The 22,961-nt window shown below is 60.7% G+C and overlaps 1 protein-coding gene across 2 annotated transcripts; it reads right to left on the reverse strand.

The window, feature by feature from the left end:
* Nucleotides 1–7,314: 7,314 nt before the first annotated feature.
* On the reverse strand, nt 7,315–16,305 carry SSTR3 (somatostatin receptor 3). 2 transcript variants are annotated; one of them, XM_043562495.1, is made up of 3 exons: nt 15,649–16,305; nt 15,310–15,474; nt 7,315–10,751 (listed from the first exon to the last, which is right to left on the reverse strand). In XM_043562495.1, exon 3 carries the CDS (start codon nt 10,704–10,706, stop codon nt 9,447–9,449), a length of 1,260 nt encoding a protein of 419 aa, XP_043418430.1. In that variant the 5' UTR covers nt 10,707–10,751; nt 15,310–15,474; nt 15,649–16,305; the 3' UTR covers nt 7,315–9,446. The 2 variants fall into 2 exon arrangements, with proteins under 2 accessions (XP_043418430.1, XP_043418431.1); XM_043562496.1 differs by lacking the exon at nt 15,310–15,474.
* Nucleotides 16,306–22,961: the final 6,656 nt, after the last annotated feature.

Consider the following 22,961-nt stretch of genomic DNA (forward strand, 5'->3'; position numbering starts at 1 on the left):
CAGCAGAATATCAGGCCTGGGAGGACTCTTCGAGGTGACCTAACTCGATGACTTAATCTGACCAGCAGGGACTCTGTGACCCAGAAAGACCCAGGGCTTTGGCTCAAGGTCACAGCCAAACTGGAGTCCGAGCTGGAATGAGGCTCAGACTCGCCCAGGTTCTAGCCTTGTGCTGCTTTCACCTCCCAAGCCCACGTGGAGCCCCCCCCCCCCGCCCCACCAGGCCTATTTCGGGGTCCCAGGGGCCCCACAGGAAGCAGACTGAAGGACTATGGCCGCTGAGAAAACTCGAAGTCCACGTTGGCCATGCCCTCTCCGTGGCCCTGCCCCAGGCAGCATTCCCAGGGCACTGAGCCAAGGCTACAGAGGGAGGGAGCCAAGGGGAGCCACCCTCCCCACCCTCCCCGAGCTGCTGCCACCAGAAAAGGGCTGAGTCAGCAGCACCAGAGGGGGAGACAGCTCCTGGCTGTCTCTGAGCCCTCTGGCTTAGGACAGGGGGAAGGGAAGGGAAGACGGACCCGACGGGATGGGAGGCTCAGCTCAGGGACACAGGAATAGTTTATCCTCTCGTGTGCCTGCACTGTACTCCGTGCAGCCCCCCCGACAAAGGCTGCTCATCCCCTTTAACAGGTGAGAAGGTCGGGGGCCAGGAAAGGGACTGGGCTTGCCAGGTTCTAAGGCCGGCTCCTTTGGCCCCCAGCCAGGCCGATGCCCCAGAAAAAAAAAAAAGCCCCTCTTTTATTCTGTCCAGAACAGCTGGAGGCAGGGCAGGCAAGACAGCAAGACTCAGATGTATTATACTTCAATATTTTTCCTCTCGCTCTCTCCCACTGTGCCTAAAATGCCTTCATCGATGCAGCATCCCCGGGTCCTCCCAGCCATTCGGAGGATCTCCCCAGCTGGCCAGATAGCTTAGAGACAGAGTTCCAGCTCTGGGGCAGAGAAAAGTGTTAGGTCTCCGCTCCTCCTAGCTGCGTGACCTTGGGCACGCTTCCCTACATCGGAGCCCGGGAGTCCCCGGGCCAGAGGGACACGACGAGGCCGAGGGCGTCTGAACAGCTTGTGGGACACCCGGTGGGGTACCCTGTGTGGGCCACCCATCAGTGCCTCTCCATGGTTACACCGTGAATATGGCAAGGGCATGAGCCCATTCTCATGCACACCCGAGTCAGAAGCCCTGGGACCCAAGAGACCGCACCCAAGAGAAGCTGGCTTGGCATACCTCTCGTCACTCTGCGACAACCCCCATCAGCAAGGGTGTAACCCCAAGGCAGAAAGCCAAAACCTTCGTCGCCAAGGCCAGAAACCCAGGGCAGAGCTGTGTGTTCCCCAACCACCCTCTTTCCCCCTGCTTACAAAAGATGACTTTTATTCCCTACCTGGCTCTGTCCTAAGGGGGGTTTTTTTACGCATATTAACTCATCGAATCCCTCAGCAAATCTCTGAGTATTATCCCCATTTTATAGATGAGGAAAATGAGGCACAGACTCCCTCTCAGAACCAAGCTCCTAGCCACGCCTAGGTTATTGCCCAGGATTGGGGAACAGGTATAAAAATAGTGACATTCGGTCAGTGCTTACAAAGCGCCAGGAAACGTCTTGTAATTTAAAAAATAAGATGTGTGCTTCTCAAAAATGAGATAGAAGAGAACACATGATTCCTGGAGTCAGCTTTGCAAATTGCGAAAGACAAGTCACCGATCTGACCGCTCAAGGTCAGTAACCAATTAAGAAACTTAACAAAGGGAACCGGGAGGGAGCGCCGCCTGCCGAGCAGGGCCGGCGCGCCGGGTAGCTTGTGTGCGTCCCATCCCACCCGCGGCTTGTGACGCTCCCCACGCGTCCCGCCCCCTTCTTCAGGAGATAATGGGGTAGAGGAGGGGACGAGGAAGATGAAGGGCCCACTGCGACGCGCTTAAGGGGTGGCCCTGGAGCCCATGCACTTTTCCCAAACCCCATTCTCCACAAAGTGGACGGAGGGTCCAAGGGGACCCTCCCTCTCCCCAGCAGTTCGTCCAGCTTCCCCCCCCCCCCTGCGCGGTGACCCCCAGACTTGGTTGTACCGAGCCCTTCCACTGGCTGGTCCTGGGGGAACGTCCACCTCTGGACTCAGTTTCCGTCCTGGACTCGCTGATCCCAAGGGTGTTAACCCGAGTTGGGCGCGTTTAATCCCGTTTCAACCGAAGGGGAAACTGAACGCCCAAGAGGCCCAGCGAAGGAAAGGGCCCGCAGGTCTCAGGACGCCTGCCCGTCGCCCGCCCCCCTGCCCCGCCCCCCAAGAACCCCGTTCGTTAACTGTTAGAGGGGGAAACTGAGGCTAAAGGAAACAGGTGCAGCAACGGTTCCCTCCCCACGGGGCGGCTGGCGGCAGAACCGGGATGAGGAGCCCGCCAAGGCGCGTGGGAGGGAATCCAGCAGCCAACCTTGGCCTCCTCTGGGAAGAAGTGGGGGTGGGGGCGACTCCCCGACCCAGGCCCACCCGCTTCGGCCTCGAGCACTGGGAAAAGCCTGCCACCCGGCCGCGGGCACGCTCGCGGCACCCTCGACACGGCCCAGGGCTCGGCCAAACCGGGCCCCACCGCGCCACCGCCGACCGGCTGCGGAGCCTCAGGGCCACTCTGCAGCGGCCTCCGGGCCTCCACCCGGGAAGCCCAACCCCAGGCGGCAGGGAGGAGCCACCGCGGCGCCAGGGAGGGGACTTGGCAGTCTAGGGCCCAGCGGCGTCGAGCGGGCGCGAGCCAGGCCGGACATAGCCGACTCTCGCCGACCGCTGCCGAGGACAACCGAGCAAGAGCCGAGTCCGGCCGGGCCTTAGCGGGTGCGGCCGAACACAGCCGAGTCTGAAAAAGCGGGTCCGAGCCGAAGAGAGCCGAGTCCAGCCGAGCGGAGCCGCGACCAGGCGGAGGTGCCGCGGCGCCCCCTGCCGGACACAGCGCACAGCGCTGGCCTGGGCCGGAGCCCGTGGCGCAGCCCTCGGGTCCTGCGACAGTCCTGTGAGATGCGGGTAGGAGCCCGTTTTACGGATGAGGACACCGAGGCTCGAAGCCAGCCCGGAGTCCCGCAGCGCTAAGACGTGGTGGCGGCTGGGGTCGGAGCCCGATGGTGTGGCTGACCGCTCAGCTGACTGCCACCCGCATGAAGAGGCATTGACGGTTCGCTTCGTTCTCTGTGTAACCGCTGCCATTTGATGGCCCGAGAGGAGAAACCCGCCCTGAGGAGCAGAGGGAAGGCGACGACCCCTCCTTACAGATGGAGAAACCGGGTCTGGGCCGTGTTGACCAAGTGCGGCAGCCGGCCACCAGTTCCCATGTGCAAATATTGACACATTTTCTGGCAATTAAAGCAGACAGCAGGCCCGAGAGGCCGCATCCCACCCTGGCCCTCTTCCCCCCTCCCACCATCCTCTTCACTCCTGCTGTCCTCCCCCCTCCCCCATCCTCCCCACTCCCCCCTGGTCCTCCCCACTTCCACGGTCCTCCCCACTTCTCCGTCCTCCCCACTCCCCCCCCCGCATCGTCCTCCCCACTCCCCCATCCTCCCCACTCCCCCCCACCCTCCCCACTCCATCGTCCTCCCCACTGCCCCCCCCCGTCCTCCCCACTTTCCCCAGGTCCTCCTCACTCCCCCCATCCTCCCTACTCCCCTGTTTTCCCCACTCCCCCCCATCCTCCCACTCCCCCCTGGTCCTCCCCACTTCTACGGTCCTCCCCACTTCCCCATCCTCCCCACTCCCCCTGCCTCATCCTCCCCACTCCCCCCCACCCTCCCCACTCCATCGTCCTCCCCACTCCCCCCCTCCGTCCTCCCCACTTCCCCCAGGTCCTCCTCACTCCCCCATCCTCCCCACTCCCCCTGCCTCATCCTCCCCACTCCCCCCCACCCTCCCCACTCCATCGTCCTCCCCACTCCCCCCTGGTCCTCCCCACTTCCCCATCCTCCCCACTCCCCCTGCCTCATCCTCCCCACTCCCCCCCACCCTCCCCACTCCATAGTCCTCCCCACTCCCCCCCCTGCGTCCTCCCCACTTCCCCCAGGTCCTCCTCACTCCCCCATCCTCCCTACTCCCCTGTCTTCCCCACTCCCCCCAGGTCCTCCCCACTCCCCCCATCCTTCCCACTCCCCCTGTCCTCCCCACTCCCCCCAGGTCCTCTCCCCTCCCCCATCCTCCTCATTCCCCCCAGGTCCCCTTCACTCCTCTCCCTCGTCCTCCCCACTCCCCTCCATCCTCCCCACTCCCCTCCATCCTCCCCACTCCCCCCAGGTCCTCCCCAGTCCCCCCATCCTCCCCACTCTCCCGTCCTCCCCACTCCCCTCCAGTCCTCCCCACTCCCCCCCATCCTCCCAACTCCCCTTCAGTCCTCCCCACGCCCCCCCCACCCTCCCTACTCCCCCCCATCCTCCCCACTCCCCACAGGTCCTCCCCACTCCCCCTGGTCCCCCCAACTCCCCTCCCTCGGTCCTCCCCACTCCCTTTCGTCCTCCCCACTCCCCCCAGGTCCTCCCCACTCCCCCCCCACCCCCAGTAGCAAGCCGACCATAGAGGACACGGGCTCCTGGCTGCCTACTGACCGTGTTCCCGGGGTTGTGTGACCCAGGACTATGTTCCCGGGATGTGTGAACCGGGAGGTGTCCGGAACCCTGGAGATGCCAGGTGTGGCCTGGGCATTTTCTTTGAGCCTGTGAAAAAGTGAGGGCTGGCTTTGCCCTCTGCGCACACGTGCGCGTGCACACACACACACACACACGTGCACAAGTGCATCCCCTTCACTCACCCTTGTGTGCACACCACCGTGACCTGCCAGCCAGGCCTGTGCTGAGGCTGAGGCCGCAGGGCTCACCGGAGGGGGGGACTGAGCCTCTAGGAAGCGACGGAGGTCCCCTGTGGGGCCCGGGCTGGCCTCTTGCCTGTCAGGTCTTCCCTGAGGGCATCACCTGACTACCCAGGGGCCACCCGTGGCCTCGGGGCCCTCTCTCCACCGCCAGCCTTGCTCCTGTCCTGCCACCCTGTCCCCCCGTTTTCACAATTGTTAAAAACTAGAGACACTGGACTGGGGGACTGGGGACTCAGAAAACAGGGCTCTTGGTCCCTGCTTCCGGAGCCGTGACCCTGAGCAAGTCTCATGAGCATCCCAGGCCTCACCGTCCTCAGCTGGGAATGGGTATCGGAGCCGTTCTGGGTACCTGGGCCTCCTTCCCTGCGCCATCGACTCTAGGTTCCTCTTTCGGCTCAGCTGGGCCCTAACGCCTCCCGGGGAGAAGACGTCCACCCTCCACCGGCAGAGGGACTCTTGCTTCTGTTAAAACACTTCCCACGTCAACACAGCACCTAACGCATCAGGCGCGCGTCTAAACTGTGTACAAATATTAACTCATTTAAACCTCCTAACGGTAGAGAAATCTGCCCTCCCTCCCCGATCTCAGAGCGGAGGAAACAGAGGCACAGGAAGGTTAAGTTAAGCGGTTCAGGGCCCAACAGCTAGGGAAGGGAGGAGCCGGGACTCGAACCCAGGCAGCTCCAGAGTCCGCGTGCTTAAGAACTGACTTCTTTCTCTCTCATCTCCGCTGTGACTTCCTTTGCTCCTGAAAGACGGACCTTGCACTTCTCTGCCTTCAGCCTTTTGCAGCTGACAGTTGCCTAATAAACGCTCACTGAATGCAAGAGCGAACGGGGCGGTGCCACGGTTCCACACACACACACACACACACACACACACGCGCCCCCGGAGATCCCGGAGAAGAGGGGGGATTATCTCTGTCTCGCAGGTGGGGATCTGTTAGCCCGTGCGCTGGGGCTGCCGTAACCGAGGGCCCCAAACTAGGTGGCTTCCAACAGAAATTAATTTTCTCCCGGTTCGGGAGTCTGGAAGTCTGAAATCAAAGAGTCAGCATGGTTGTTTCCTTCTGAGGGCTCTGAGGGCCTCTCGCCCAGCTTCTGGCAGCGGGCGGGCAACCTTTGCCATTCCGTGGCTTGTAGAGGCATCACCGGGCATTCTTCCTGTGCCCCTGTCCGTCCAGATCTCCCCTTCCATTAAGAACACCAGTCACTGTAGGATTGGGGGGAGGGGCCGCCCCCCACCCCGGCATGACCTCATCTTAACTCCTTGCATCTGAAAGGAGCTTACTTCCAAATAAGGTCGCATCCAGAGGCCCTGTCTGACACCACTTCTGTCCCTCAGTTGGGCCTGACCCCTCCCCCCCCCCCCCCCCCCCCCCCCCCCCCCCCCCCCCCCGCCTTCCACCTCTCTTCCTTTTATTCCCTGCAGCTCTCCAGCCTCAGGGCCTTAGCACACCAGGTTCCCTCTGCTCCAGGCTCAGCCCCCACCCACGGCCGGCCCCGCCCCCCCACGCTCCTCCCCCTCCCCCTCCCCCTCCCCCACCAGGTAGTGATTCGTGCGCTTCCGTGGTTCCGACAAAGAGCACGGAGACTGTGCGTTCTTCCTCCCCCGTGCCTTCAGGCCAGCCTGCCAGCGGTGTCACTGAGAACGTCACCAGGGCCCGCCAGTGACACGGGGCACTGCAAGGCGTTGGCAGGGCTGCGACCTCGCGCTACTCCGGGGAATGCCCCTCACACCCCAGCCTGGGGTTCTTTGTGTTTAGAGTCCTGTGGAGCCCAGCTGTCACCTTCCCATGGGACAGTGACCTCCATCTTCCCCACCCCTTGTAGGCGAGGACACCTGCAGCCTTGGGCCCTCGGCTCCCCCTACTCCAGGCCCTGCAGACTCCCAGATCCTCACCGCCGATGCCGATGCCAATGCCGATGCATGAAGTCCGGGCCCAGAGCCTGATGGCCATGGGCTGTTGCCTGGCAACCGCCTCTGAGAGAGAAGTTGAAGGTAAGGCCCTGGCTCTGAGCAACTTGACCGCCTGGAGAGGAGGAATCAGGCAGGGAGGGCCATCACCACTCTATCCTTCCTGCTCAGGCTCACAACCCCAGGTCTCTCCTCACCCTGTGGCCCCCGCCTTTCCAATAACCCACAGATTCCAGGCCCAAACCCCTACACAAGCTCCTTCCAGCGCCGCCCCCCCCCCCCCGCCCCGGCCCTCCCCACATTTATTCAGGGTCCCTTCGTGGCACAAATGCAAAGGAGGCTAGAGTCCCGGTGTGAAAATTGCCCCCCTGCAGCTTGGGAAATGGGATCTCCCTATTCGTTCATTTATTCCAAGTATTCATATGTACGCGACCCCGGGAACACAGCCCATGCCCGGAGAGACACGGCTGGCGTGGCACGCACACACGCGCACACACACCCATCCATGCACACCAGTCTAGACGCACAGCACCTGGCAGAGGAATTGGCCCAGGTCACGGCTCTTGTCGGGGGTCACTGTCTTTATTGACAAGAACTAGGGGGAGGAGTCGCACAGGATTTCCCTAAAGGGCCTTCCAGCTGCCCTTGGAGAACAGGCGCACCTGTCCCAGGGCTCAGGAAGGCGGGGCCGGCCAGGGAATGCCGAGATGCCGGGCCCTTCTTCCCTCAGACCCCCAGATCCTCATCAGGGGAATCCCAGACTGGGGGCCGGGCCTCCAGCGCCAACACGCGTACGAAGTCTGGTTCGGTGACCTCCTGAGGGGGCCGCGTTCCCCCAGCCCTGCCTGTCTTTGGCCTCTGACTCTCCGGAGCCTTCCTCCTGTCTTGGGCCCCGCAGTATTCTTACCTCCGAGAGCCAGAGCCAGAGAGGCCGCTGGCGGAAGGAGCAGGTGTCGGCCAAGCCTGGCATGGCATGGGGGTCGTTTCCACTTTATAACGTGACGCGCCCACCCCCACCCCCACCCTTCGCGCTGTGCTTGGCGGCTGGCCCAGCATGACTCATTTTCTTCCCCAGATCTGAGCAGGTAGGCAAGCCGGGACAACCTCCATTTTATGCTGGAGACACTGAGGCCCAGAGAGGTCAAGGCTAGGCAGGATCCTGAGGTGGGTTGGAGACCTAGGTCTCCCCACATTGTGGTTTCCGTACTTTCCCTGAGGAGCCCCCTGCCCTCCGCAGGGGGCGGGGGAGGGAGGATTGAGGGATTTAGCCTGAGTACTACCCTCCCCAGGGCCAGCCTCGCTGTGGCTCTAAACGGTTATCTCCGGAAGAGAGTCCTTGCATGGCGGCCCCTCCCTGTGGTCCCTGTCCAGGCCCCGCTGGCTTGTCTTCCCTGGGCCCCCTCAAACTGTAGCCCCAGAGAGTGAGGGGCTTCCATCAAGACACGGCCCCTCCTAACCAGCACAGACAGGCCCTCCGGGCAGCCAGCGCTGTGCCTTCCAGACCATTTGCTTTCCCGTCCTCACTGCATCGTTTTCTTGAAATTGATCAGGCCCGGCATCCACAGCCTGCCTTCGGGGACGCTGCACCTGAGCCCGGCCCAGAGGGGCCAAGGATCGCTCCAAGGTCACGGAGCAGATCTGTCCTCCACCCACCTCCTCCTCCTTCCCTCCCTTCTCTCTCCTCTCCCTCCTTCTCTCCACCTCGCTGTTGAGACGCTGTGCTTCCCTGCCAGTCTGCCTGGCCCGGATCCTGCCTTGGTCTCCGCGAGGGGAGGAACGCCGGGGGGTAGCTGCTAAGGGGAGGCTCCTGGAGCCCGCAGACGCCCAGAGACACCCCCACTCCAGCCACGGGACGCAGAGTGAGCCGCTTTGGGGATTGGTCAGCTGCCCTCAACGGGAGCTGAGCCAGGCTTTAGGTGGCCTAAATGTATGCAGTGTGGGGTCCCTCTTTATGAAAAAGAATACAAAATTACAAGTACAAAATAAGATACAGGGCCTTGGAAGGGCCCAAGCGGTAAGGGGCCCCGAAGCTGAACTGCCTGACTGTCCTGCAAAATCCCGGACAATTCTCCTGCCCAGGAGCACGGGAGCCCCAGCGCTGGCCGCCCGGGCCGAGAGGGCCTGGAGGTTCCTGGGTTGTTCAGCAAGGGAGGCCTGAGGCCCAGAGAGAAGAGCCCGCCCAGGCCTTGCAGCGAGTGGGGGAGAGCTGATGTGGGGCCTAAGCAGTGTGTACCCCTCCCTGCACTGGGTAAGACTTTCTTCTATTTGGGGTCCCAGGCCCTCTCCCGGGAGCCTGACTCTGAGCCCCGGGCGATCCAGACCTCGGTCCGTCCCTCCGAGGGCCAAGATCCGGGCCCATCTGCCAGGATGCTCTGTCTTTGAGGGGGAAGGCCGGTGCGCAGCTCTCTGGGCCCCACGCAGGCAGGTCGGCCCGCGGCAATGCCCCTCCGGACTTCTCGTCCAGCAGAGCCGGGCCAGGCTCAGTCCTCCCATCCCTGAGTCACAGAAGAGAACACCAGGCGCAGGGAAGGAAAGTGACCTACGCGAGGGTCACACCGTGAGTCTCAGCAGCCACAGGATGGGAGCCCAGGCCTCCACACATCCCGTCACGGGGCCCCGGGCACCGTGGGTGGCCCGCCCGAGGCGTCCCCACAGCTTCGGCCCCGTGCTTGGACCACGCTGGCCTCCCCGCGGGCCCCTACAGACAACTGGCGTGCAGTGCGCCCGGCTTGCCCCCGGCTGCGGGCTCTCGGGGCAGGAACTGCCTCTGCTTGCTGGCCGTGCCGCTGGGCGGCCGCTCCTGCCCGCCGGTGCCAGGCCGTGCGATGAGGCTGACCCGGCCGTTCATCTCCTTCCCCTGCCCCCGCCCCCCTGCCGCCTCCTCGCCGTCCTCCTCCCCCTCGTCCTCCCCGGTCTTCTCCGGAGGCCCGGCAGAAGGCTCCTGACTGCGCACGCGGCGGGAAGGCCGCAGCAGGACCCTGCGGAAGCCCTGCTTGAAGCGGTAGGAGAGGAAGCCGTAGAGGATGGGGTTGGCACAGCTGTTGGCATAGGGCAGCGCCACCACCAGGAAATAGAGGCCGAAGAAGGCGGGCTCCTCGGGCAGCGGGCGCACCACGTTGACGATGTTGAGCACGTAGAAGGGCATCCAGCAGAGGACGAAGAGCGCCACGACGGCCACCACCATGCGCGTGACCCTGCGCTCCGAGTGCCGCCGCCGCTGGCACGAGGGCGCCCGCACCCGCCGCCCGGCCGAGCGCACCTTGACCACGATGAGCAGGTAGCAGAGGCAGATGACCAGCAGCGGCCCGAAGAAGCCGAGCGCGGCCGTGTAGATGATGAAGCCCGCGCGCCAGGCGGCCGCCGGCTCGGGCCACTGCATGTGGCAGGTGCTCATGCCGTGGGGCACACCCGAGAAGACCACCACGGGCAGCACCACCACGGCCGAGGCCACCCAGACGGCCACGCTCACCGTGCGGGCCACGGGCGCCGTGCGCCAGCGGGCGGAGCAGGTGGGACGGACCACGGCGAGGTAGCGATCCACGCTCATGACCGTGAGGCAGAAGATGCTGGTGAACTGGTTGATGGCGTCCACGGCCATGACCAGGCGGCACATGAGGGAGCCGAAGGGCCAGTAGGACAGGGCGTTCTGGGCCGCCAGGAAGGGCAGCCCCAGCATGAAGAGCTCGTCGGCCAGCGCCAGGTTGAGGATGTAGACGTTGGTGACCGACGGGCTGGCCGTGTGCCGCAGGACCACGTAGATGACCAGCGAGTTGCCCAGCAGGCCCACCACGCACACCACCAGGTAGACCAGAGGGATCAGGACACCGCTGACGGCCAGCCCCGCCACGCTCGGGGCCGCGGACACGTTCCCCAGGGCGACATCCGGGGGCCAGGCCGAGGAGGCGTTCCCAGGCTCCCAGGCGGTGGGGGCCGATGAAGGAAAACCAGGGGTGTCCATGGCCGAGGAGGCGGGGGTGGCGGCGGTCAGCGGGCAGCTATTGGCCTGGAGGGGGAAGGACACGGCCGGGTCACGATGGGTGATGGCGGTCCCTCCACCGCCCCTCCCCCCGTCGCTCCGAACCTGGAGACGCCGAGAGCGCCCCCACCCGGCCAGAGCCGGACAGACGCCAGCCATTTTACTCTGCACGGGCCGCCAAGGCATCCCCGCTTGTCAGACGAGGACACTGAGTCTCCGAGAGGTGACGTCTGTCACATGGCCAGGGTGTGGCCGGGGACGCGGGCTTGCCTGGCTGCAAAGGGCGGGGGCCTGCGCCGGCCTGTGCCTCGCAGGGTCCCCGTCCCCTTGGCACCCGTGCCCCTGTGGGTCCTCCACAGGTGTCTAACGGAGGAGTGAACGGATCAGTCCACTGGCCCTTCCTTCTAGACCAGAGCTTATCGGCCGTCTCTGACGCCAGCGTATTTTACATTGTGACTCAGCGAGGTCCTACTGTTTCAGAAAGCAACACTGGCCCTTTCTACACAGGATGCCTCGGCTGGCAGAAGCCCAAGCCCAAGGGCATCACCCCCTGCGATAGACCGAACGTGTCCCCCTCTCCCAAATTCACGTGTTGAAACCCTCCCCCCCCAGTAACGGTCTTAGGAGGCGTGGCCTTTGGGGCGTGAGTAGGTCTTCGAGGGTGGAGCCCTCATGAATGGGGTCTGGGCCATAAAAGACCCCAGAGGGCCCCTCACTCCTTCTGCCCTGTGAGGACACGGCAAGGAGAGGACTAACCACGAACCAGGAAGCAGGTGTCGCCAGACACGGAATCTGCTAGCACCTTGATCTTGCTTTTCCAGCCTCCAGAACTGGGAGAAGTAAATGTGGTTCGTAAGCCCGTTGTGGTCTGTTATAGCAACCAGAATGGACCGAGACAGCCACCCACAGGTCTCAGCCCTCACATTGGAAAAACAGTGCTGGGGGTGGGGGTGGGGGGGCGCCTGGGTGGCTCCGTCGGTTGAGCGTCCGACATTCGGCTCAGGTCACGATCTCACGGTTCGTGAGTTCGAGCCCCGCGTCGGGCTCTGTGCCGGCAGCTCAGAGCCCGGAGCCTGGAGCCTGCTTCGGATTCTGTGCCCCCCTCTCTCTCTCTCTCTGCCTTTCTCTCTCTCTCCCTCTCTCTCTCCAAAATAAATAAACATTAAACAAACAAACAAACAAAAAAAACGGTGCTGCGTATCCCGGGTCTTTAACCTTGAACGTGGGTCTCTCTATGAACTTCAGAGGATCCATGAGCCCCCCAAAACTCTGGCGAAAGTTCATGCATCTACGTCTTGTCTGGGCAGAGCCCAGAGCTTGTATCAGATTCCTCAGATTCTGAATGGAGTTAGGAACCACAGGCACAGTGATGTCCCCTGTCTTGGAACCGGAGTGCTCGGGAGCCCCCCCCCAAGCCTAGCCCGTCCCTCTGAGCTCCCACAGAGGCCCTGCCTGGGATGGCCAGCTGTGAACCTGGACAGGGGGGTGGGCGTATGGGGCCCCTTCTCCCCCCATGGTGAGAAATTCACACCGGAAAGGAGGGACAAGAACAGCCACACTTCTCTGCACCGGTGGGGCAGGTTTCCCAGGGAAGAGAAGGTTCCAGACGGGTCCTGAATCATGAATGAGAGTCTGCCCAGCGACACGGTGGGCACCATGCAGCATGCCCGTTCACTAAGGTTAGTACCTTTCTTATCGTGTCTCCCGTGTGTTGCAAGGAGCTAGACTCTTCCCGGCTTCCCCGCTAGACTGACTCTCCCGAAGTGTGGAGACCCTCTCACTCCGCTTTGAAGCGTCTCCTCGTCCCTCATACAGCACAGGCTCTGCATCGGTGTTGGAGGCATCGGATGAATCAGAGGAACCCGGAGTGGACAATTCTTAATGCAAAGGGGGTGGGAATTGCCGACAGTGGAAATTCAAGACCCGCTAGGAAAGGCCGCCCACCTCGGAACTTGCTAGCCTACCTCTGGCTCTCAGGAGGCCCAGGTGGAGGCCAAGGCTCCCCACCCCTTCTTCCTAATGACCTCCCCCCACCATCCCTTGGCTCCTGCCTGTCCCTACAGAAAACCCTGAGAGAGAAGGAAAGCCTCTGATATCCCCCTTCTGACCCAACACTGTGCCCGGATCCTTCCAGTGGAACCTGCCACCTGCATTGCCCTATCTGGACACTATTTTTAAGACGCAAAGCTTCTGGGGGCGCCTGGGTGGCTCAGTCGGTTGAGCGTCCGACTTCGGCTCCGGCCATGATCCGACGGTTCGTGAATTCGAACCCTGCGTCGGGCTCTGTGCGGACGGCTCGGAGCCTGGAGCCTGCTTCTGGCTCTGTGTCTCCCTCTCTCTCTGCCCTTCCCCCACTCGCACTCTGTCTCTCTCTCTCTCTCAAAAATAAATAAACATTGAAAAAAAAAAAGATGCAAAGCTTCTGGAAAAGGGAAGCACCCTAACTAGGAACAAACGTCTCGGTTTCTAAAGTCTCTCTGAGCACCAGGCCGGGCACTGCCTAGAATAGCAAAGAACCCCTTGACCTTGGTTGCTCCTGATGATGCCCCAGGCTGGTTGGGCTCAGAGAACCCCCCCCCCCGGCTCCTCCAACCCCAGGGGGTGCCCCATCATCACCCCAGGACCCCATCAGCTCTCCTGACTCTGGGACGGCGGCATTAAGGGAGGGGCTATCTGGACACTGGGCTCATAGGATCCTAACAGCGCTTCTGGCTCCTTGTCACTGACCCCAGCTGCCAGGTTCCAGGCGAAGCTAGTGAAATGCAGCATCCTAGGGGTCTGATGGGGGAAGGACGAATGTTGTCCCCACCATTGGACACATTAGCCCCGGTCACACAGCTAAGAAGGGGCAGACCTGGGAGGACCCTTAAGATCATCCTCCCCCCCCACCCCCAACACACACACGCACGCGTGTCCATTTCACAGGCTGGCAGACTGAGGCTGGGCCTTGGGGAGGCACCCAGCCTGCATCCCACTCTCCCACCAACCTATTTAGAGCTTCCCTCGCTGTTCTTCGGGCTCTTGAACTCTTAGGATCGTGGGCTCAAACCCCTGGAATCGTAAGATCCTAAAACCAGAATTTTAGTTTCTTAGGCCTGAGTTGTAGAGTCACAGATTTTTAGATTCCGCGTCCTTGAGTCCGAATGTCAGAATTCCTGAATGCCAGAATCGGCCCTTGTTCAACCTGGAAACGTGGAATCTGAGACCTTGGAGTTCTGGCTTCCTCAGCCCCGGAGCCCTGCGTCACCCATCCATCCACCTTGCCGCCCTGCGCACATTCTCTTTACAGCATCCCCATGGGGCAGCCAATCACAGCCCGGGGCTGCAGGAGGCAGGAAAGCGCCAGGCTCTGAGACAGCCTGGGAGCTGGGCAAACCTAATTTCCAGGCTGCAGGGACAGATGCCCCCAGGGAAGCCTGGAGGTGAGCCCTGAGGACACCCCCTTCCCACCTCCTTCTCGGGCGCGCGCGCGCGCACACACACACACACACACACACGCACACACGGGCGCGCGCGGCCGGCCCGGGGGTGCAATAGCCCCTCCTAGAGCCCCTGCCCTCCCTGGAAGACTCCCTGCCTCCACCCTCCATCTGGGCCCATCTTCCCTGTCAAAGTTTAAGCAAGAAAATTACAGCTTTCTGCCCCTACAATTTAGGTGCCTCCTTTTCTTTAAGGAGCTGGGATCCTGTGCATGATCTGGTTCATCCTCAGGGAGGAGGGACTTTTCCTCCCTGTCTGGTTTATCTTTGGCACAAGCTCGCCTGAAAGCCGGGGGCGGACTCCTCACAGGACTGCTCTGGGAGGGCGGGGACAGAGGCCCAGAGAGGGCGAGGGGCTGCTCCGAGCCACACAGCAATTCAGGAGGGCCCCTCGGAGATGCCAGATACCCCCATCACCTTCCATCCGCCTGCCCCCATCCGCTTACCCGCAGGCTCTGGGTCGCAGGGACCGTGAGTTATTTGTTTCTTCAGCCCCAGCCCCTGACACAGCACCGAGCCCTGGGAAACGTGAACAGACGGAGCAGTTGAGCAGCCAGAGCTCCGAGCAAAGTGGGGGCATTGCTCCTGGGCACAGACCCACATCGTGAAATCCTCACCAAGCCCAGGAGGGAGGATTTTTAAAGGGGAGCACGTTGAGGCTCAGAGAAGGTCAGTGATTTGCACAAGTTCGCCTAGCTGGTGAGCGGAAGACGGGAACTAAAACCCAGTTTGGTCTACTCCTGAATCACCAGTGCCTTCTGGCCCTGCTAGCTTCCCTGAAGGCCCCGCGCTGAGAGGAGCCAAGAGCCAGGACGGCCTTGAATGCCGCAGGCTGATGCCCTTGGCCGACTGCCTTCTGCCCGCCCTCTGCAACACTGGGCCTTCCCCCAAAAGACCCGGACTGTGCTGATCACTGCCGACTCACTCACTCATCCCATTCCAGGCCCGGGGCCCGACCCCCAGGAACACGCCCCGCAGGCCCCGGGTTGGGGGCTTGGTCTCTGCCACAGAATGATGGCACCAGGCTACTGTGTGAACTTGGGCAGGTCACTGCCTAGCTCCGGGCCTCAGTTTCCTCCCGTTCAAATGAAGACGGGTAGACGTACCTCCCGGGCTTGTTGTAAAGATTAAATGGGAGCGTGCCGTGAGCACAGCGCCCGGCGTGGAGGGGGAGCTCAGAGAAGCTGGCACGTGAGCCAAGGAGGCCAACCGACATGATGCATCCGCTTTCTTCCAGCTCTGACACTCGGCTGTTGTGCGATCCCAGTATTCTAGAATCATGGCACCTGCAGCCCACCAGGAGGGCACAGGAAGGCCTCCTTCCTCCCTGGGCCTTCCCACCGTCTCCCAGCCCCCAGCCCCCAGCCTCTCAAGTTCACCCTGGGCAGAGGGTGGGCCCCGGCACCCCACCCTCTGGGACCCCACCCATGCCCCAGCCTCCTTACCTGCCCATGGGGTGAGGGCTCCCCTGCTTGCCGCCAGGCTGGTTATCATCCTGCTGCCCCCCTCCCTGCCCAGTCCCCAAGCTCCCAGAGCACCCTCAGCTGGGGTCCCCACGCGGTGCCCACTTCTACAGGGCTTACGGCCCGATCCCCCTCCTAGGCCCGCGGCGGCCACAGCTGCCCACAGAGCCTCTCCCATCTGGTCTGCGGCCCTGACTTCCCACGGGTGCCTTGTGCGTCACCCCCCCCATCTCCAGGACACGTCCTGGAGGAGGGGGCGGGTAGGGGCACAGGGGGGGTTCTGCGGGCAGGAGCGCAGGGTGGGGGTGGACGGAGAAGCAAAGGGGAGCAGGGACTGTGGGAAGCCAATAGGAATAGAGGGGAAAGGGGGGTCGGTCGGAGGTGGAGAGAGAGGGAGAGGGAGAAGACGGTGAGTGGGTGGAAAGCCAGAATGAGGGAGAGTGATGTGAAATGCGTGGCAGGGAGGAGAGAAGGGGCGAGAGGAGATGCGGAGAGAGGCAGGGATGGAGAGCAAGGAAGGAGGAAGGAGAAGGAGGGGGTGGCAGGCAGAGTGACAGAGAAGGATTGTGCCACAGATGGTGACACGGAGAGCCGGGGAAGGAGGGGGCAGGAGGGGGGGGTGCGGGAGGGGCCGGAGAGCAGGTGCGGGAGAGGGGAGGGGCGGCAGGTTAGGAGAGGAGGCTGGGGCGGCGGCGGGGGGCGGGGGGGCACAGACCCTGTTACCGGGGAGATTTGGCCACCCACGCTGGCCTTGGCTCCCGCAGAGGGGAGGAGAGAGGAGCGTGGTGCCCAGGGGAGCTGGACGTCCCCCAGGCCACTGTGGCACATGTCCCCCCGGGGACGACAGCTGGTTCCCGATCCCAGGCAGGTGAGGGGTTGGGCAGTGCTGCGAGGGCTGGCAGCGCGAGGGAGCACTGCGGTGGGAGTCCACAGTCCTGGCCACCGGCTGGACACCAGCCAGAGGAAAGCCAGGTGGGGGCAGCCGTCCTGAGACCGACTGAGTCCGGAGGGCCCAGGGCAGGCTGACAGGGTTAAACAGTACATATTTCAGGCTTTGGCGGGGGGGGGGGGGGGTCAAGGGCAAAATCAAAGTTATTATACAGGAGAAAACAAATGCCCACGCCGGCTTCTGGAGCCCCCGGCCCCCTGATGCTGTCCTTGCACTTGCCGTGGGTCCTGGCCAAGCCCCTCCTTCCAGCCTCAGCCTCTCGTCTGTCTGGCCAAGTTCCCGAGGAGTAGATGGGCTCTAGGAAGCTCCCGGAGGTGAGGAAGGGGTCTCCCTGCCCTGCTCGGGGCCCTCGCCTGGCTTCTCATCACCCCCAGAATTAAGCCCACCCTCCGGAGCCCTCCAGACTTTACACCGCCCTAGTCTTTCCTCCCCCTGCCTCCCCCCTCCGGCTCTTCCTCTGCCGATTTCCTGCCTGCCTGTGCTCCAGACACACCCAGTCTCATTCATTCATTCATTCATTCACTCATTCATTGGCTCGGACCAGCGAGCTCAGAAGGCCTCTGTGAGACAGTGAGAGGGATACAGCACCATCTAGGGAAGAAGGCTCCAGTGGGGAGCCGGGCCCTGCCGGGGTGCTCAGGTGGAGACAAGCTTGTGCGTTCGGGTGACCAGGAGGAGAGCAGGGTGGCTGGAGAGGAGGGAGGCAGGGGGAGGCCTCCGAGGCCAGACCACGCAGGGCCTCGGCTCAGTCTGGGTGGCTTGGGGGCTTCACAGGTGGGAGCAGAGGAGTCTCTTGACCTAATTTATGTTCGTCAAAGGCTCACCAGTCAGGCACCGGTGACGGCGCTGGTTTTCCTCAGGGCCTTTGCACAGGCTGTGCCCGCACCCCACCCGTACGTGTGAGACGAAGTCCTCCCGGAGCCGTCCCTGGCCTGGATCGGCGAGGCCTCTCTTCTAGGCTTCCCGGAGACCCCAGCCTCACCGTGTCCCCAGGCCTGGAAGCGCCTAGCACGCAGTAAGTGTTTGCCACATGTTTACCGAAGACAAGAAGATAGATGGAGGACGAGCGGGCGGCGGGGGGTGGTGAGGGGGGAGGATGGGAGACTATAATCTGCTGGAGGCCGAGTGGTGGTGACGGGTCCCGGGCGCCAGGCTGCGGGCAGGGGTGGCCTCAGTGGGACACCGAGGGGCCTTCCCCGAGCAGAAGTGACCCGGGGATCCCAGGGACCCAGATCTCCCTCTGCGGGGAGGGCAGGGCAGAAAGAGGAAGTGAAACTCCACACCCGTGAGCTCTGGGAAGCTAGGGATGCTGTGTCGGAGCCGTGAGGTGGCCCCACCTTGCCTGGCAAGGAGGTCCTGGAACATGAGAGCCTCTAGCCTCAGACCCCCATCTGGTCCCTCGGTGCTGTCATGCCCGCCTGGAATCCTGGCGGGGCTGCCCCGAGCGCCTGCCGAAAGAGGACAATGCTATGTGTCCCCCATCAGACCCTGACCTCCTCAGAACCAGGGCCGTGTCTCCACCCTCAGACTAGAGGGCTCCCTGAGACCAGGGGCTGTGCCTCTACCATCAGACCGGTGGTTTTCCAGAGAGGCTGGGGCCCAGGCCCCTCCCATTCCAGGCAGCCAGGAGCATGCTGTCCCCTCCCTCCTCTCCCCCACAACGCCAACGCCAGAGCCGACCACAGTGTAGGGTGGAGGCCTCAGCTACTGACGCTGAGGTCCGTCCTTCAAACAAGATGAAGTGAGCCAAAATACCTCCCCTGCCTGGCCCCTGGGGCTGTCACGAGAGTGTGGACACCTATAAAGTGGCTCATCAGCCCTGCTGTTTGCTGCTGGGGTTGAATCTCAGCTTCTGTACTCACCGGCTGTGTGACCTCGGATACGTGACTTAGCCTCTCTGAGCCTCAGCCCCTCATCTTCAACACCTGCCGCGCTGGGTTGCCGCGACGATAGAATGCGTCAATCCCTGTACACATCCGCAGGTCCCAGGGACACCGAGAAGCTACAGGTAGCGTGAGCCTCCCCTGTCCTCATCTGCGGCAGGGGCAGATGGGCCGGCAGCCTGGCTCTCTTTCTGCAGCGCTGAGGCCTTCACTGTGAACCCCGTGCGGGCCCCAAGCCCTTTGCACGGGCTGTTCCCTGTCCCTCTCTTAATCCTTCAGCAGGTTGGGGTACCAGCCGCCCTGAAGCCTTCCCATTCTCTGACGCTCCCTCTTCTGGCTTCTCTTTTATCCATCAGGCAATTATTTTATATTTGCTCTTTTTTTTTTTTTTTAATCAAAGCACTGCTTGCCGGTAAATTTTACAAACCAAAGTGATGAAAAGGACTTATAACAGCAGAAAACGGCAGTCCTCCCACAGCCCTGCCCCCACCCTTATGCCAGAGGCAATTTCTAGCTCTTTCTCCTTGTATTTGCCTCCGTCTTGCTAATTATCAGGTTTCTTTTTCCATCTTTTGAGCCTCCAATCTGACCCATTATCTACTGACTTCCTACTATGCTACGTGAGGATTCTAGATTTCTTACACACTCTGGCTCCTTCTCTCCACCCTCCACCGAACGGCGTTTTCGGTTAAGTGCACGTTCAGTGTTTTCATTAGGAATGTACCGTACATGTTATTTCCTGCCCAGCCTGGAGTTCACAACCGCTTCATTTTTTTTTTTCATTTGCTCGTTTTTTGTGTTTTTTAATATCTCAGTTTTCTAGGACTCCGTATTTGCACAAGCTCCGACCTACAGCTCAGGAAAAACCTCACAGGGGAATGTGAGCCTGGTCAGGATTTCTATGTGCAGATGTCTCAACTCTGCCCATCTGTCCTGGCTGTCCTCTGTGCCTGAGCGTGGCTACCGCCCTGAGACGCTCTCTTCGCTGCTCTCAGTGATCCCTTTCAGCTTTTTCCCTGTTAGGTCCTGTTTCTTGAATCTTCCTCCATAATGGTTTACTCCCTTTTTTTGCCGGTGCGAAACCTCTACTAACTCCCTGAGCCGGTGTGCACATGTGAAAATAGTTTATTCTCCTCTCATGCGCATGGATAGCCTGGCTGGGTATAGAATTCTAGGTTGAGAATTACTTTGACTCAGGGGTGGAAGGCATCTGTCCATGTCTCTAGCTCCCAGTACTGTTCTTATTCTCAATCAATTGTGGGTAACCTTAGGTCATTTTTTTCTTTATAACGGAAGCTTCTAGGATGTTTGCTTTATCCCCAAATTTCAGAGATTTCCTAACGCGTGGGTCATGCCACCCAGCCTACCCCAACAACAAGTGTTTGGGGCATTTAGCGCACTGTGTTAGCCTAAAGATTTGTGTTCTTCAGTTCTGGGTAAGATTTCTCTATTATTTTCTTTTGGAACTCCTGTTATTTGACTATTGGCCTCCTGGATTAACCCTGTAATTTTCTTGTTGTTTACTTTTACCGTCTTATTCTACCTTCTGAGAGTTGTTTCTATGATTGTTGCTGTTCCCTCTGCTTTTTCTTCCAAACCTTTTATTTAAAAACTATTTTATTTTCTTTTTTAAGTTTATTTATTTATTTTGAGAGACACAGTGATAGCACGAGTGGGGGAGGGACAGAGAGAGAGGGAGAGAGAAGGAGAGAGAGAACCCCAAGCAAGCTCTGAGCTGCCAGCGCAGAGCCCCATGTGGGGCTCAAACCCACAAAACCTTGAGATCGGGACCTGAGCCAAAACCAAAAGCTGGACACTAAGCCACCCAGACACCGCCTAAAAAATGTATTTTTAAAGTTTATTTATTTATTTTGAGAAAGAGAGAGAGAGAGAGAACACAGGAGGGGCAGAGAGAGAGGGAGAGAGAGAATCCCAAGCAGGCTCTGCACTGTCAGCACAGAGCCTGATGCAGGGCTTGATCTCATGAACTGCGAGAACACGACCTGAGCTGAAACCAAGAGTCGGACACTTAACCGACTGGGCCACCCAGGTGCCCCGTACGTTTTTAAAATTTTAATAAACATAGTATTTTTCATTCCTAAGAGCTCCTCTCGGTTTTCTGATTGTTCCTTTATTATGGTATTCTGGTTTTGTTTATGGCTATGCTACGTTTCCTTCTCTCTCCAAGGATAGCCGTGGTAGTTTCTTCACAGTTTTCTTCTGATCGCTGCCTTGTCTCTATTTCTTGCTAATTCCTTTTTCTCTGTTTGATTGAGTTTTCTTCAATCGTCCATTCATCTTCTGTTACCCATTCATTTTTCGGAATGAAGCCTTAACACTCAGATTGGCAGCTCCGTGTAGGAGGACAGGGCTTGCGAGGCAATGAACGTCGCTATAGGGACAGCTGGCTCTTTCGTCAAGCATACCTAGATGGGACCAGAGGTCAGCAGCTGTGAGACTTCTCTCTGGGGTGGTCAGATCCTATCCGCAGACTCCTATCTGTATGCCTGGGTGCTAGCATTCCTGAACTAAGCCAGGGAGAGGAGGCGGGCTAGGGTCGCCCTGTTTGGTATTCCGACTTCCACTGAATCCCCCTGTATCAGTCAGCTACTGCTGTGTAACAAACAACCACACACATGGCTTTGGTGCACGAGAATAAGCATTTATTGTACCTCACACCTTCAGGTCAGCTGGAGTGGGTTAATCTAGGCAGGTCGGCTCTGAGCTGCAAGCAGCTGGGTACCTCTCCCGTTGCATTCTTGGATCCACTGGGCTTACCAAGGCATGTTCTTTTGTCAGCACAAGGGAACATGTCCAAGGGTGCAAGCACATCGAGTCTCTCCTTATGATGCATATGCTAACATCCCACTGGCAAAAGGCAAGGCCGAAGGCCAAAGCTAGTCAGTGGAGCAGGGAGGGGAAGTGTGCTCTTACCCTGGAGGGGGGCGTGGAGGGAGTAATCACCTGCCAAGCATTATCAGACCTACTGCACCTCAAACAATCAGCCTGGGGGCTCACCCCCGCCTGCCCTGTAGCTGGTGTCCTTGGGTCCAGAAATGTCTGGTTGGATTTTCCTGCCCAGGCTAGGGAGGGATGGTTGCCTGGCTGCATCGTGCAGGGTGGGGGGGGAGGGGGGAGGGGCTCTGGGGGTCTAATTGCCCCTTAAACAAACTTCTAAATAACCCGCCAGTTTTCAGCCTCCCGCCTGGCCGTCTGCGGTGGCTGAATCCCCCACTTGGAAGCTGCCCTGGGATTCTGCAAGGCCCGGTGGGTTGCGTCTCTTCCACCTGCAAACCCTCCCCCCCCCCCCCCCCCGCCGCCCCTCCCGCAGCACAGCAGGCGCTTGGGTTTGCCTTCCCCGGGCCTCTGTTAAATCATTTACCACCCCTCCATCTGCTCTCCGTACTTGTGTGCTGGGCGCTGGCTGGTCTGGGTTCACAGGTGTCTCCTGGTTTCCTTGAAGATGAGAGTTTGTGTTTCTGTTTCGTGTTCTCCACATCGTCGTCGTCGTCGTGGTGGCTGCTTTTCAGCAAGGGGGAGGGGCCAGAAGAAGCTGTGGCCCAGCACCCCGAGACAAGACCCTCCTCTTTGCTCTGTTGCATACACTTCTGTGGTATGTGGATCGACCACACAGCAGGTGTCGAGTTGCTGGTCGGTCCGTCTCACCGGCCCCTGAGCCCCCTGGGGAGCGCGGGGCCGGGCGTCACCCTCACGGCACCTCCAGCTCCCACGCAGCTTGGCATGGAGCCCCTGGCTCTACGTGAGAACTGAAGTGAAGGGACTAAAAGTGACATGGATGACTGCTCGTCGTTCCACCTAGCTTAGGGCCTTCAGAAGTCTTCTAGAACCATCCTAGATCTCCGTCGCCCTCCCCAGAGCCTAGCCTGCCCTGCGTCTTACATCCCATGAGGCCTGGATGGAGTCAGAGGTCCCCAGAGGCGACTCTTTCTCTGGTTGCGGGTTGGGGGGGGGGGCGGGGAGTTAAGAGGGGAGGGCGGAGAGGCGAAAGAGCAAAGGCAGAAACTTTTCTCGGCCCCGGAAAAGTCGCCGTTTCGGCATACCACGGTATTATTTCCCATGATTTTATGAGGTGGCTGGACTCAGTGGGATGCTCGTCTGCTCCGCATGATTTTGGCCGGGGCCGCCATCATCCGGGGACTCGACTGGGCTGGCACATCCAAGATGGCTGACGCGCACGACCGGCGCCTTGGCCAGGATGGCTGGGAGGCTGGGCTCAGCTGGGTCACTGGAAGGGCTGGGTCTCTCTCTCTCCAGTAAAGTCTATTCTTCCGTCTGCTTGTTCGTTTACATCAACAACACGCATGTATCCAGCGTGGACTAGGTCCCAGACACCTGCTAGGGTCATGGTGAGCCATCCAAGCAGAGGGGCCATTGCCCGGGGCTCCCTGCGGACTCAGCTGTCCCCACTGGGCTGCGAGCGAGCTCCTGAGAGCAGGCCCACG

This window comes from Prionailurus bengalensis, chromosome B4 (genome assembly GCF_016509475.1).
Source record: "Prionailurus bengalensis isolate Pbe53 chromosome B4, Fcat_Pben_1.1_paternal_pri, whole genome shotgun sequence".
In the NCBI taxonomy this organism is placed as follows: Eukaryota; Metazoa; Chordata; class Mammalia; order Carnivora; family Felidae; genus Prionailurus; species Prionailurus bengalensis.